Below are 12,417 nucleotides of genomic sequence, written 5' to 3' on the forward strand. Positions count from 1 at the left end.
TATCCAAATCCAATGCTGGGATTTGTTTCAGGGAAAATGGCTTCAACGACAGACGCAGCCACGCATTTCCGATGTGATCTGGGTGTAATGGGCTAGCCCGTTGAACAGTGGCGTATCCTGCGGGGGTGGGGGAAATCAGTTGCCTCTTTAGTTAAGAATTGAAAACCTCAAAAAGGGACAACAAACTTTCTCTGGGGCCGAGGGTAAAGTCAGCATTCTGTTACGGAAGAAAAAAAGACCGTTTTCATCCGATTTTGCTCTCCCATACCGACCACTGGATGCGCCACCGGTTAAGAGGGGGCCTTAGAGTGCAGGGGTAAGACCATCCCGTATGATCCTGGCAAGAGTCTCGTCTATGGAATAATTTCCCCTGGGCGAGGCGTCCGTGCCTTGGTTAAGAGCACAGCCCGATCTCGTTTTGAAAATTTCGTCCACTAATACAAGCTGGATGAGTACACGGACGTATATAAAAAAAACCTGGACTTGCAACGCCTTTGTATGAAAAAGAAGCCAACCAGCGGCCATTTTACCGAGCCGAATACAAAGGCGTGGGTTGGCTCCCTACTATTGACGTCAGGAAGAGCAAAGGCGGGCATTACAGAAAAGCTTTGTATTCGGCTCGGTAAAATGGCTGCGAGTGGATTCAATGACTCTATAAGCTGATTAAGGGCATTGCGAGTCCAGATTTTATTATACACGTCCGTGGATGAGTACGGTTTCGGTCACCGAACTTTTTGTCCAATGAATCAACTGACAGAGCCTCCTTGAATTCTTGTACATTTTGATTTGTTTTCAATGAAGTTTGAACCACTGTTACCTGGTTTCCAGCTACAACAGGATATATCGAGGACAGGACTACTTCCGTATGTAGATGGGGCACGGTGCGTTTGAAATAGTGACTGACTAGAACGAGAGTGACTCACTTATTGGTTGATGTGGGTTTGGTTTAAAGGAAGTCATCTACATAAAATGACGAACTTGGCTTTGAAGTTGTAAACAACTATGACGGATGAATCTAACCGTTTCTCCAGTAAATCGTCAATAGAAGAGTTCGGACGTCTAGCTGAAGTCCTAAAAGGTGCATGTACAGTATTTCGCGTGTGTTCACTGTACAATGTTCTCATTAGAAACTACCTTGACAGCCATCATAACCATCAATAATACGCCACAGTGATGAAGCAGCCACTGGGACATAAATACTTCAAATAGTTACTTACAAACACAATACAACGCACCTTTCATTTTTATTAATTTTGTAATATTTGACGTCATTAATTTGTCAAGAATGTTTTAAACGTTAAGCCAATTTGAAATGCTTAGATTACATAACTCCTCTGAGTGAAAACCAGTGGCGTCAATACCTGTTGGAAATGGGCGGGAGGGGTTCAGGAAAGGTGGGGGATGACTTGCCTTACCATGGATATTTGAAAAGCGTGGGTGACACCATATATACACTACATGGGGGCGACAGTCATGATAAAGATGTACATCTGCAATGTGTATCAAATTCATGCAGAATCTTACACCGGAATGGCATATTTATGGCTTTTAAAACTTGCTTTCCTTTTTTATTGCAAATATTTCAGTAGTTGGGTAATCATGAAAATCTTTCACAATCCGCTTTAATTTTTTTGCTCATCACAAAAAAGTGGGTGTGGGTGATTCAACAGCCCGTCCCCCACATCAAAGAAAGGGGGATGTACATGTATACCCCCCCAAGGATTTATGCCCCGGGTTAAAATAACGTAACGGGTCAGACTCAAAGCAAACAGCTGCATTTCCAATTTCCCAGTTTTTCTTGTGGTACAAGTATATTAAAAAATTATCACGACGACACTTTTTAAACAATACATGTATTTACATTTGTAATTTTGAAAAAAATACAGGCATTAGAAGCGATAAAAACAATGCCATACCGGACTTCATTTAGCCTTTCAATTACTTGAGGACGCATTCAATATTTGTATTCATCAACTTATTCTCCACCATCTTGGTAGATACTTTTACAAAGCTGTGGTCCATTTTTCAGAAGGTGAAATTCCAATGAAATCGTTACCATTCCAAATGAGTACCTACTTTTTTTAAAGAGTGGCACAAAACCTTTCGTAAGCACAAAAGGTGACATACTAAAACCAAATTATTTGGGCAAGACTCCATGTTCATTCTAACCATGCAAATATTTGGTCGATATCTGAGTCTTGGTTGCGGTTACAACTTGCTCCTTTCCCTTTTGTCATCTTGCTAAGATCACAAACTAACAAAGATTCTGATCTCTGTTTCTTTGGTTTCCTGAGAATCCTTTTGAAGCTGACACTGCTTTCTGTCCTGATGTCTCTTTTACTTTTAGCCATCTTCTTGTTGGTCTGTAAGTAGTCCCATTGATGCATCTTTGGTATTGCTCCTGGTGCATTTCTCTCAGGCTGTGCGTACATACCTTTTGTTTCTTCAGATTTTTTAAACTCCGCACGCCTTTTCTTTTTTATGGATTTCACAATCCTTTCAGTTCCATTCTTATTTATTTGCCTGTACTCTTCACAAATCTTGGGTTGTCTACCCTTGTCACTTTGGAATTTCTTGGATTTGCTGGTGTCAATTTTCTTTTCAAGTTTGTAGTTGGTCCCTGTTTGACTGGGATCAGGAAACTGATGCCTTAAAGAGAAAGAGTCTTCGGGATGTTGACCACCTGATGAACCAATCAAATCATTTGGTTCAGTTTCGGTTTCTTGTATCCATTCCTTGTGTTTTAATTTTTTCGTTTGTTTTCTGGTCTTCTGAAATCCCCTTTTGACTTTATTCTTGTTCTTCTTGGATTCCTTAGTAACTTCGCTCACGCCCTTTAATTTATTTTGGTCAAGGTTACTTTCCAACCAATCTGAATCAAGCTTTCCATCAACTTCATCCTCTTCATCTATTGGATTTTGTGCCTCTATCGAGAGTTTCTTTTCTGATAATGTTTCGTTGCTGGCTGGAGAGTTTTGCTTGAACTTCCTAAGCTTCTTCTGTAGTTTGTTCTTCAGTTGTTTGGACCAGTTTCTTGTGGTTTCTTCAGGTCCTCTGTAAGACAAACCAACCACTTCCTCGTTCTCATTTTCTGCATCTCCTTTCTGCAGGGTCCCTTTTTCCTTTCTTTTCAGACTAAGTTTCAACTGTTTCAAGATCCCTTTGGATTGCTTCTTTCCTTTTGGTATTCCCAAATGTTTCTCCTCCCTCTGTTCCGACTTCTTCATTTTGGTGATTGGCTGGATGCTAGAAGAGCAACTTGCCAATGCTCCAGTCTCCTTAGTCCTGGTTTCAACCTCTAATCGTGACCTCTTAGCATCTGACTCTTGCAAGCAACTTGTGTCCAACCATTTCCTCTTTCTGTTCTCCACCAGCTCTCCAGCTTTAATGGGCTCTGAAATGTGCATTTGATTAGCAAGTACAGGTATAAGGACTGCACGCTTAGCATTTTGTTTAAAATAAAAAAAATATTGAAGCCTGAAAACTGTTCAGAGTATCTGAATGGGCACATTTGAAATTTTGCAGGAAAACTGTTTACTGTACTTCAAACAGAAGAGTAACGACCCTGTGAAAGTTTCTCTTCAGTAAGAAAAGAGAATTCAAAATGTTATGACCTGTTCATTCATTCTTACCTCCTAGATCCATAGAGGGCGCTGTAGATGCAGCCATGGCAACATTAGTGTTGTAGAGGTCTTTCTCTGTTAGTGATTCTGTCATGATGGGTTCTGATGTTGCCAGACTAGTAGAGGCAAACATGCTGTCCAGTAGGCTGGAGCCTTTCGTCTTAGAAGTTTGCTCTCTATAAAGTTATTATAAATTGTTATTATTATTCATTTTTTGGCAATGAATAGATCAATAACATCTGGTTAACCTAACAGATTAACGTAACATGAAATCACTAGGATTCTTAGTACAGTGTGCCACTGTGAATGCACGGCACTACCAACACACAAAAGCTTTTTGAAGCCTTGTTCATAAAACCAACAAAAATAACAACAGCTAGACTTGTGAATATATAACCACAAAAGGTCCAAATGAAACTAAATCCTTCACAAATACTGCAGAGCTGTACTTAAGTTGTCAATTTTTGGTAACATCTACAAACGGATGACTTTTTTGCCACAATGAACCAAACATGAAGGGGAATTTGCATTACCACAGAGAGGTTTTCAATCCTGAGAATTGTTCATATTAGTTGTAATGAAATGCTGATTTAAAATCTCCAATCTCTAATTTCAGTTGGATGTTGACCCGAATGCATGAAAGTATGTGACTGCAGGGGACTGTGCATTGATTACAAATTTCACTGAGAATTAAATTGGGAAAAAAGTCATATTTTTCTCATAAGCAAAACTGAACTGTTTAAACTTGTTTCTACCTGTGCCAATTTGGGACCTGACACAAACTCAACTTACATTGCTTTGCTATATTTGTCTGGATTATAGTCAGCTCGGAGCCAGTCTTGTAGACAGTCTGGAAGGACCTCTCCAGCTAATATCTGAATAAATGGTCCAAAAGGCATCTACTTTCTTACTTCTCCTGTTACGCTCAAGAAAGTTAGTACATGTGATCAAGCCAAGATTTAACCCCTCAAGGACAGATAAGGAAGAGACTTTCCTCTATGGATTGGCAGAAACCACAGAAAACTGATCTAAATGTGGCACCTTTAATGTTGTTTCCCTCTTAAAATATTGCATGGAATATATATCAAAGATTACTACACAAAATACCAATAAACAAAGCCAAAAATGAAAGTATGATTCCAAAGTGTTCACTAATTAAATTAAGCAGGGTACAGTAATCACAGAGAATTGGGTCTGATGTGAACTTGGAGCAAAGATGATAAATGGGCACAAACCTTCACTTGAGCACAAGTCAAACCAATACTCAAAAATAACGAAAGAAGGACTTTAAGCTGCAAAACTGGTACAGTATGACCATTCAGTGATTGTGTAAGCAAACATCATGTGCCAACTGAGGAGGATCATTACCATGGCAACTCAAGTGTACATGAATAAGGAATATTTGAGGGAAGGTAACTGGAGCAACATCAATGAATGGCTAGGCCCTACTCACAACTTACCCACTGCATGGATGTTGCCTTCAGCTTGTCAATCCAAGGTCTGAGAGTTGAATACCACATCAGGATGTCTCTTAACATTGTCCGCATCATGACCCTGAAAGGGAACAAGATTGATTCAAGAGGGATAAGACTACTAAACCTTGCTCTACAACACTGAATCCCTCCAAATAACTTCAACGTTTGTGTCTTGGTCAGTGACCTGTCGAGTATTTTTGGTAAAAAATTCCTGAATAAGCCAAAGTCTAGTAATCTGTGGAAGATTCTAGGGACTACGTAAAGAAAAAGTAACCAGATTCTACAGTCCTGTGTCTATTGAAAGAGAGACACCGGATTTAACCTGTTCAGATAGACTTGGTCAAAGATTTGGTAGCTTACCATATTCGGCTTGCAATGCTTGCATAGATCACATTGTGTGCCAGGAATTGACCAGATTTGATGTTCTGAATTACAAAGCTGCATAATTCTCATAAGGATAATAAAACTGTACCATCATTCATGTAATTAAAACCTTCAATCAATGAAGCGCCATAAGGAAATTTTAAAAACATGAACTTGTTATATGTGCATAGCACTGATAAAAAATTGTGGGATCCACTTAGAACTAAACTTACATGTAGGAATGAGCACGCAGAAATTACTGTTAAACAGGTTTTTCATCAGGGCATCTACACTAAGTGAAAAATCTAGCCTCATTGAAATATAGAAATACATAATAAAGAGGGGCCTGTATTCTAATGAACCCAGTACACCAATATCTATGTTTACGTGTTCCTCTCAAACAAACATTGAAAAGGCATGAACAGTATGCACTGGTTTTGCATACATTCATTTGAAAACTAGTTACATGTTAAGCTTGTTTCTGGTATGTACATTCATTTTTCATCAGTGGAAGAATCCTCAACTTGTTCTCCAAAGAGAGTGCTATTTTCATTGATTCCTAGCAGCCACAGTAAAGTACTGTAAGACATACAACATCAAGTTTGTAAAACTCTCGGTTTACTTTTATGTTTAATGAGTCCTCCAAATGGTCTGATCCAAGCATGTGCATAAGAGGATCTTGTAGACAGGCTTGTTCTTTAATTTAATTCTTGACATAGTGTCCTCCCTGCACAGGTTCATAGTGTAATGTATGCATACAATGATACAGTTGTCATGCCAATATGTTAATGACCCTAAATGAGCATGTGCAGTGCATGCATGGAATAAACCACTCTAGAAAGTTCACTGGCAACTACGTGTCAACCCTGTGTGAGTTACTGCCCAGAACATTACACATAGGATGGAGTAGGATAAATAAATACTTCAGATTTAAAAGGATACATGAACACTGACTCGGCTGTGTTCAGAATGTACGCACACAACTTTGCTTGACCCATTAGCTTGACTAGGATATACTCAAGCATTTGACGAGCTGGTAGATGGATGATGATAGATCCCAATCCGCTCTGATCCCGGTTGCTTCAATTTTAAGGGTAAAAAGAAACAAGAACCCGGATTATGTCGCATTCAGCTTGTTAGTTACATACATTGCTTTTGGATTTTTCCATCCAAATTGTGTATCAAAGTCACTATGGTAACCGGTAGCCAGTCTGTAGCTGATTTCATTGATGGAATCTCTAATTCAGGCTTACATGTAGGATCATTATAGATAGGATGGTGTGAACTTACATTTGGCAACAACCGACTGCGTCTTCCCAGAATTTGACGGGATGGTTTGCTTGCAGTTTGCTCAAACTCTTCTGGATCTGAAAAAAGAAGAAAGTACTTTATTTTGCAGTTTTCTCAGAAAAACAGCATTTGGGTTAGACTTGATGACAAGTTGTTAGATACATGTAGTTGTGTTCTGTCCGTGAACTTCCATCGGTGTTATGTCGGATATGTAACATAACTGGCTGAATTTCGACTAATCTAATGACTTGACAAATACCACTATTCATACACATGTACGTGTACAGACACGAACATATTTAATGCTTTCTGTGGTGAGATCCAATGGCACAAAGCTATGCAGATGAGAGGATCCATTTTGATATAAGGGGTTTTCTCCTCAATATGTCTGGGCATATTTGCATATCTGGCGACATCAAACAATCAGTATTCTCTTCCAGGTCAATTGTGAATTGAAATAAAATGCATCGTTGTGAAATACTTGATTTTTGCACATAATCATGCCATATAATTAAATTTGTAAAGTTACATAACACACAATACCAACCCTCAAAGTAACGATAGGTGCAGTCATACCCTTGTCAGTAATACAAATTTGAATGTACGCATTCATGTATCCTTTCCCTGCTTAAAGCTAGTACCACTTATCTCCACTCTCTCAGTGGGGTTCTATGGTTAATTTCCACTGACAACAGTATCTTATCTGACACTTTTATGGTACAAAAACACACAAAAGGAATGTGCCTCAAGAGGGGTGGCCCCGAATACACGTTGCATACGGTTGCTCATTTATTTCCTTGGGAATCTGACCCACTTCAATCTGCTAGACTGTCTCATATGCTGTGTGCACAACTGAAAATGAACTCTCCAAGTTGGTGATTGAATGGTTGATCATCTAGAAGTTGGAGATAAGGAAACCAATGTCCATGCACCGAGGTAGAAATATGTGTAGACCGTGTAGATCATGGCATGCGCACATTGAGAATAGAACCAAATCAATTACAGAATTGGAACCAAGTTCACATGTGGGTGGACATACAGTGCATATATAAACCTTGGAAAAACAGTTTCTGTATAGACCAATCTAAGATCGCTAAACACTTGCAGTGTTCCCTTGTCATGGGAAAGGTACTGTGGCAGCTAACAGGTACATATTTCACCAATATCTGACCTACATGTATCTTGAACATGATGCACTGTAAATGTACAGATAAATGTATACGGCTCCTTTAATGAACTCTAAGCATTAATAGCAATGCCCTTGGAGACTGGTAATACCAAACAATAATAACAATAACAGAGGAGTCAAGAAAGCCATTTCACTGAATGCACATATTATTTAGATCAATCTTCTGGTTACCTGTCATTACCTTTTTTAGCATCTGGTACCATCGCCAATGACGTTGCTGATTGTTGGCTTTGTACAATAACCGGCTGAGGGTGTATTGCTCACTGGACAGACCCAATCCCACTGAGTGTGAAGTCTGCATTACTTGAAGTGCTAACTTTAAATTGTAGACATCCACTGGTAGGAGATGAAATAATTAGTATGGTACAGTAGAAAAATTCACTACTTGGTTGTTTGACTGCATTAGGACACATAAAAACGTATCACAACTCTAGAAAAGGGCTTGTATGTACATCACATTGCTGAATAAGGTGTTTGATTAATTACAACAAGATGCATGTTATTCAATTCAAATCAGTGTCAAAAGAACTTCAACTTCAAAACATGCTAGATTTTAAAACTATTTCATGCTTTCTCGTGTACATGGACGTCAACCATGGAGTCAGTGTTAGTGATTTATTCCTCCAAACGAATGGGACAGTGACCACTCCAATAGTGTGTAATGCATCACATCATTGGCAACCTCGACTCCATGGGCCGCATGTGCGTTCCTGCATTGGGAATCAATGTACACATAGAGCACCAAGATCGCACCCATGGGATTGAGGTTGCATTATTGATTTTTGAAAAGCTGGTTACATGGTCCAAAAACATCAGGCATGTGTGTTAACCACTTCCTGCCGGGGACTCCAGAATCGGAGACGTATGCTTTATGTGCGTGGCCGGGGTCTACGAACTTGGACAAAGGACACAGGGCCCTGTAACAAAAGACCACACTCCAAACAAAAGACCAGGCTGCTGGGCATTATCAACATTTTTCACTCTCAAAAGTGGCGATAATCCAGCCTTGTTTTGAAACCATACACCAGGGTTTGGGGCATTTATAGCGAGTGGATTACCACCGGGGACAAAAGCACTCCACCACCACAGTGATGAGCCACACAGCACCGCTGCATGCTAATCTGGCCCCTATTGAAAAGAGGGCATCAATGAAGGTCACCTATCAACTTAGAGTAGTGCCTAAAGATTACTTTGTGCGGCTATAAATGTCTGTTAAATGAAATGATGAATTTTTGAAGAATTTTGAAAACGAAAAAAATGATAATTATGCCGGCCCAGCATCATCAACATTGAAAAATGCTCTAGCATGAAGTGGTTAACGAGGTATTATTTAGTACTACTAGACAGCTTTTTGGGGGAACAAAAAAAACAAACTGTACCCACTACACGAGTCAGGGCTTGTTTGACCCCGAAGCACCCCATGCTCCGGGTTGTAAGAAGTCGTCTCTGATTGAAGAGAACAATGACATCAGATTCAATGTAATCTCCAGGCGGGGCATGGGGTTTGGGTATTTTATTTTGATTGGAGAAAAGTGTGGTGTGATGTATTCACTTTCCACTCTGGTTTGGAAGCAAAGAACTCCACTGACAAGACAAGACTTTTCTCACAACCGTTTGGACCGTGGAAAACTGCCTTTACCCCGGTTGAAATGGAGTTGAAATGAGGAACAAGGAACTAACTTCACATCGGTAGCGTACCCTTATTAAAAAATTCTCCCAAGCCATATAAACAGAAGTAAGTCTTATGGGCGAACTTTATGCCCCCTTCTAAAAACATGCTCCCAAGCCACAAATAAAGGAGAAAGTCTGATCAAAGAACTTATTTCCCTTCTAAAAAACATCCTCCCAAGCCTCGATTACAAGAGAAAGTCTGATTAGAGAAGTTTATTTCCCTTCTAAAAAACAGCAAGTCTAATAACCTATTTGACGAGTTCAGCCGCCCATTCAAAAATAGGCAATTTGAACATGGGCAGTTCTAATACCGGCATTATGTGGCCTATTACGATTACATGTAGGTCATGTAGGTGAAGCCCTGTGCATATTTTGTGTGTAAGCAGTCCTGTGCATATTTTGTGTAAGAGTGGTCAATGGTCAAGCGCGACGTCATAGCCGGCTACGATGTGGGAGAGGTGGGTGGCAGGGTATTCTGCATTTGAGCCTCAGCTAGTGAATTTTTTTTTACTGTCAGGGATTGTCACTTAATTTAGGCTAGGCCTATTTAACAAAACCTGCCCTCCGTCATTGTGGAAGTGTAACAGGGAAAAAGGACAACCTACAGCAAAACTCGCTGTACCAAACCAAAACAAACAACCAAAAAACTGTAACTAAACCAAGGATTTTTGAGGGAAAAGTTGCAGGAAACTGAATTAACGAGGACTCAGACACCAATATTTGACTTCAGAAAGGGACAAAAAGAATTCATTAAAGAAAAGGTACTAAAAAAGATAGAAAAAACCCCAAAAGACTAAAAGTTAAAAGGACTAAAACCAACACAGTGATCAGCCTTTCATCAAGGCCTTCGTGGCTGTGTTTGTGCAACTGCAAAGTGACTGGACAGGAGACCAGGCGAGTGGCACAGCCACAAGGCCTTTTCCAACTTAATTTTGAGGTTTTTGTGGTGAATTATTCATAACCTTTCTTATATGCATTATTCATAAATTTCATGTAAATAGTTGAAGCAGATGAGTCTCTGAAATAAAGGGCATCAACTCCAAAGCTTACCCAATGTTTCCATCTGGTTTTTCATGAGGGCAATAAGTGGTGAGATGACATTGACCACTATGATGCTTGTTGGTGGGGGACGGTGCTGACGTTGGAGTAACACTAGCAAGTAGCAGTTCATCAAGGTCGAACGGTCAAAGCAAAACGACAGTGCTTGAAATATGGAGCTCTTACCATATCCCATGGGCAGTGACGAAAACGTCACGCCCACGTACGGATACTTCAATAGCCTAATGCTGCAATGATTTAAACTCGGCAAGGTGAAGTTTTCTAGCAGAAGAACTGTCTAAATACTGCTCAGACAACTGACCTGCACTCACACGGCCGCCGACACACTTGACACGCTCCCCATCTTTTGTATACTTTCAATTTGCATAATAGGTTAATTTTTTTAATGTATGCTGACTTCCTCGCTTATGATTGGTTGGGATTTTTGCTACCCCAACAGGGCAGCAAAAATCGAACACACAAAGAAAAACAAAAGAAATTCCTGACAAGTTGGAAAAGGCCTCCTGGCTGTGCGACTCGTGCATGTGGTCTCCTGTCCAGCCGCTTTGCAGATTTACACATAAACACAGCCGCCAAGGCCTTAAAAAAAGGGCTACACAGTGATGGACCTTACGAGTTTACACTCAGACATCAATCACTGACTTCTAGCAGACTAAGGCTCGAGCAGAAAACCATACTCCAGTTAGGAGGAACAGTACATGTACATGTAAAGTTGACTGGTCTCTGCTGATCTGCTAGGCAGTGCTACGCTGAGTGTGGCCAGACAATGTGGCTACATTATATGGGGGGGGGGAGCTGGAGGTTTAAACAAATAAACAGGAGCCTACACTACTAAAAAAATCAAGAACTCTAAATTAACCCTAACACCCTGAATCCTCCAATTTTAATATGATTTTGCACACACCCTAGGGAGTTAGGGTTAAAGCTAAACATTTTTAAGGGGGAATTAAGTTCTACTTCTAGGCCCCTATTACGTTAGTATGTAATAACGTGTAACGTTTAGACGGTGTGTTTAATAAGATCGGCCTTGGCCTTCTCATTTCTGGCTCTGCCCCACATGCACACTGAATGTTACCTTCGTCAATTTCATAACAAGTGTAGGAACAACTAGCAACGGGTGGTGGCGAAACTAGGCTGTCGTTCCACATCGGCACTGCCATCTTCCTTAATTACGTGGTTACAACTTAGTCTACATGTACCTGCCATGCATGCCTGCAGGCTTATTACATGAACATGTACATAGACCTACATATATGTACACACTCGTAATCGCATGTCTGGTAACGATGAGAATAGCGCCATCACTCGCCAACTGATAAAGACACTTGTCCGATGGCCAGACGCGCACGCCAGCACGGATCAGGGGCGGGGCGTGGGGGCGCACGCCCCCTTTTTTCACCAAAAAATAAATAAATAAACGAATAAAAATGATGAAAAAAAATGAGGGAGGGGAGAAGAAAAGAAGGGGTCATACTCCAAGAAAATGCACCACATAGCCAATGGCATAGCTAGGGTTTTACTGGGGGGGTACCAACATCTTATGGGGGAACCAGCTTTCAGTGTTGTGGTTTTTGGGAGCAAGCTTTTGTTAGCCTTGTTCAATATCCATTCATCCATTTTGTTTTTTTTTGGGGGGGGGCTGCAGGAATTTGTGGGGGACACATACTCCCCCCAGTGGCTACACCCCTACACAGAGCACCCAGAATCCAAAATGGCTCCAGACCCTACACTGTATCGGCATTATACC

At 40.5% G+C, this 12,417-nt stretch overlaps 1 protein-coding gene across 1 annotated transcript; it reads right to left on the reverse strand.

Moving 5' to 3' along the window:
- Positions 1 to 1,225: 1,225 nt before the first annotated feature.
- LOC110988873 (uncharacterized) lies at positions 1,226 to 11,918 on the reverse strand. Its single transcript, XM_022252793.2, has 9 exons — positions 11,746 to 11,918; positions 8,122 to 8,276; positions 6,752 to 6,828; positions 6,404 to 6,541; positions 5,459 to 5,536; positions 5,084 to 5,177; positions 4,416 to 4,498; positions 3,633 to 3,799; positions 1,226 to 3,394 (listed from the first exon to the last, which is right to left on the reverse strand). Exons 1-9 carry the CDS (start codon positions 11,828 to 11,830, stop codon positions 2,160 to 2,162), a joined length of 2,112 nt encoding a protein of 703 aa, XP_022108485.2. The 5' UTR covers positions 11,831 to 11,918; the 3' UTR covers positions 1,226 to 2,159.
- Positions 11,919 to 12,417: the final 499 nt, after the last annotated feature.

Source organism: Acanthaster planci, linkage group LG01 (assembly GCF_054643075.1).
Source record: "Acanthaster planci isolate LZ-2023a linkage group LG01, COTS_SCS, whole genome shotgun sequence".
In the NCBI taxonomy this organism is placed as follows: domain Eukaryota; kingdom Metazoa; phylum Echinodermata; class Asteroidea; order Valvatida; family Acanthasteridae; genus Acanthaster; species Acanthaster planci.

Coding starts and splice junctions, on each gene's coding strand:
- LOC110988873 (XM_022252793.2), bottom strand. CDS start 11,830: ATGGCAGTGCCGATGTGGAACGACAGCCTAGTTTCGCCACCACCCGTT. Junction 8,277..11,745: donor TTGTTATGAAATTGACGAAG/GTAACATTCAGT, acceptor ATCTCCTACCAG/TGGATGTCTACAATTTAAAG. Junction 3,800..4,415: donor GACAAATATAGCAAAGCAAT/GTAAGTTGAGTT, acceptor ATAACTTTATAG/AGAGCAAACTTCTAAGACGA.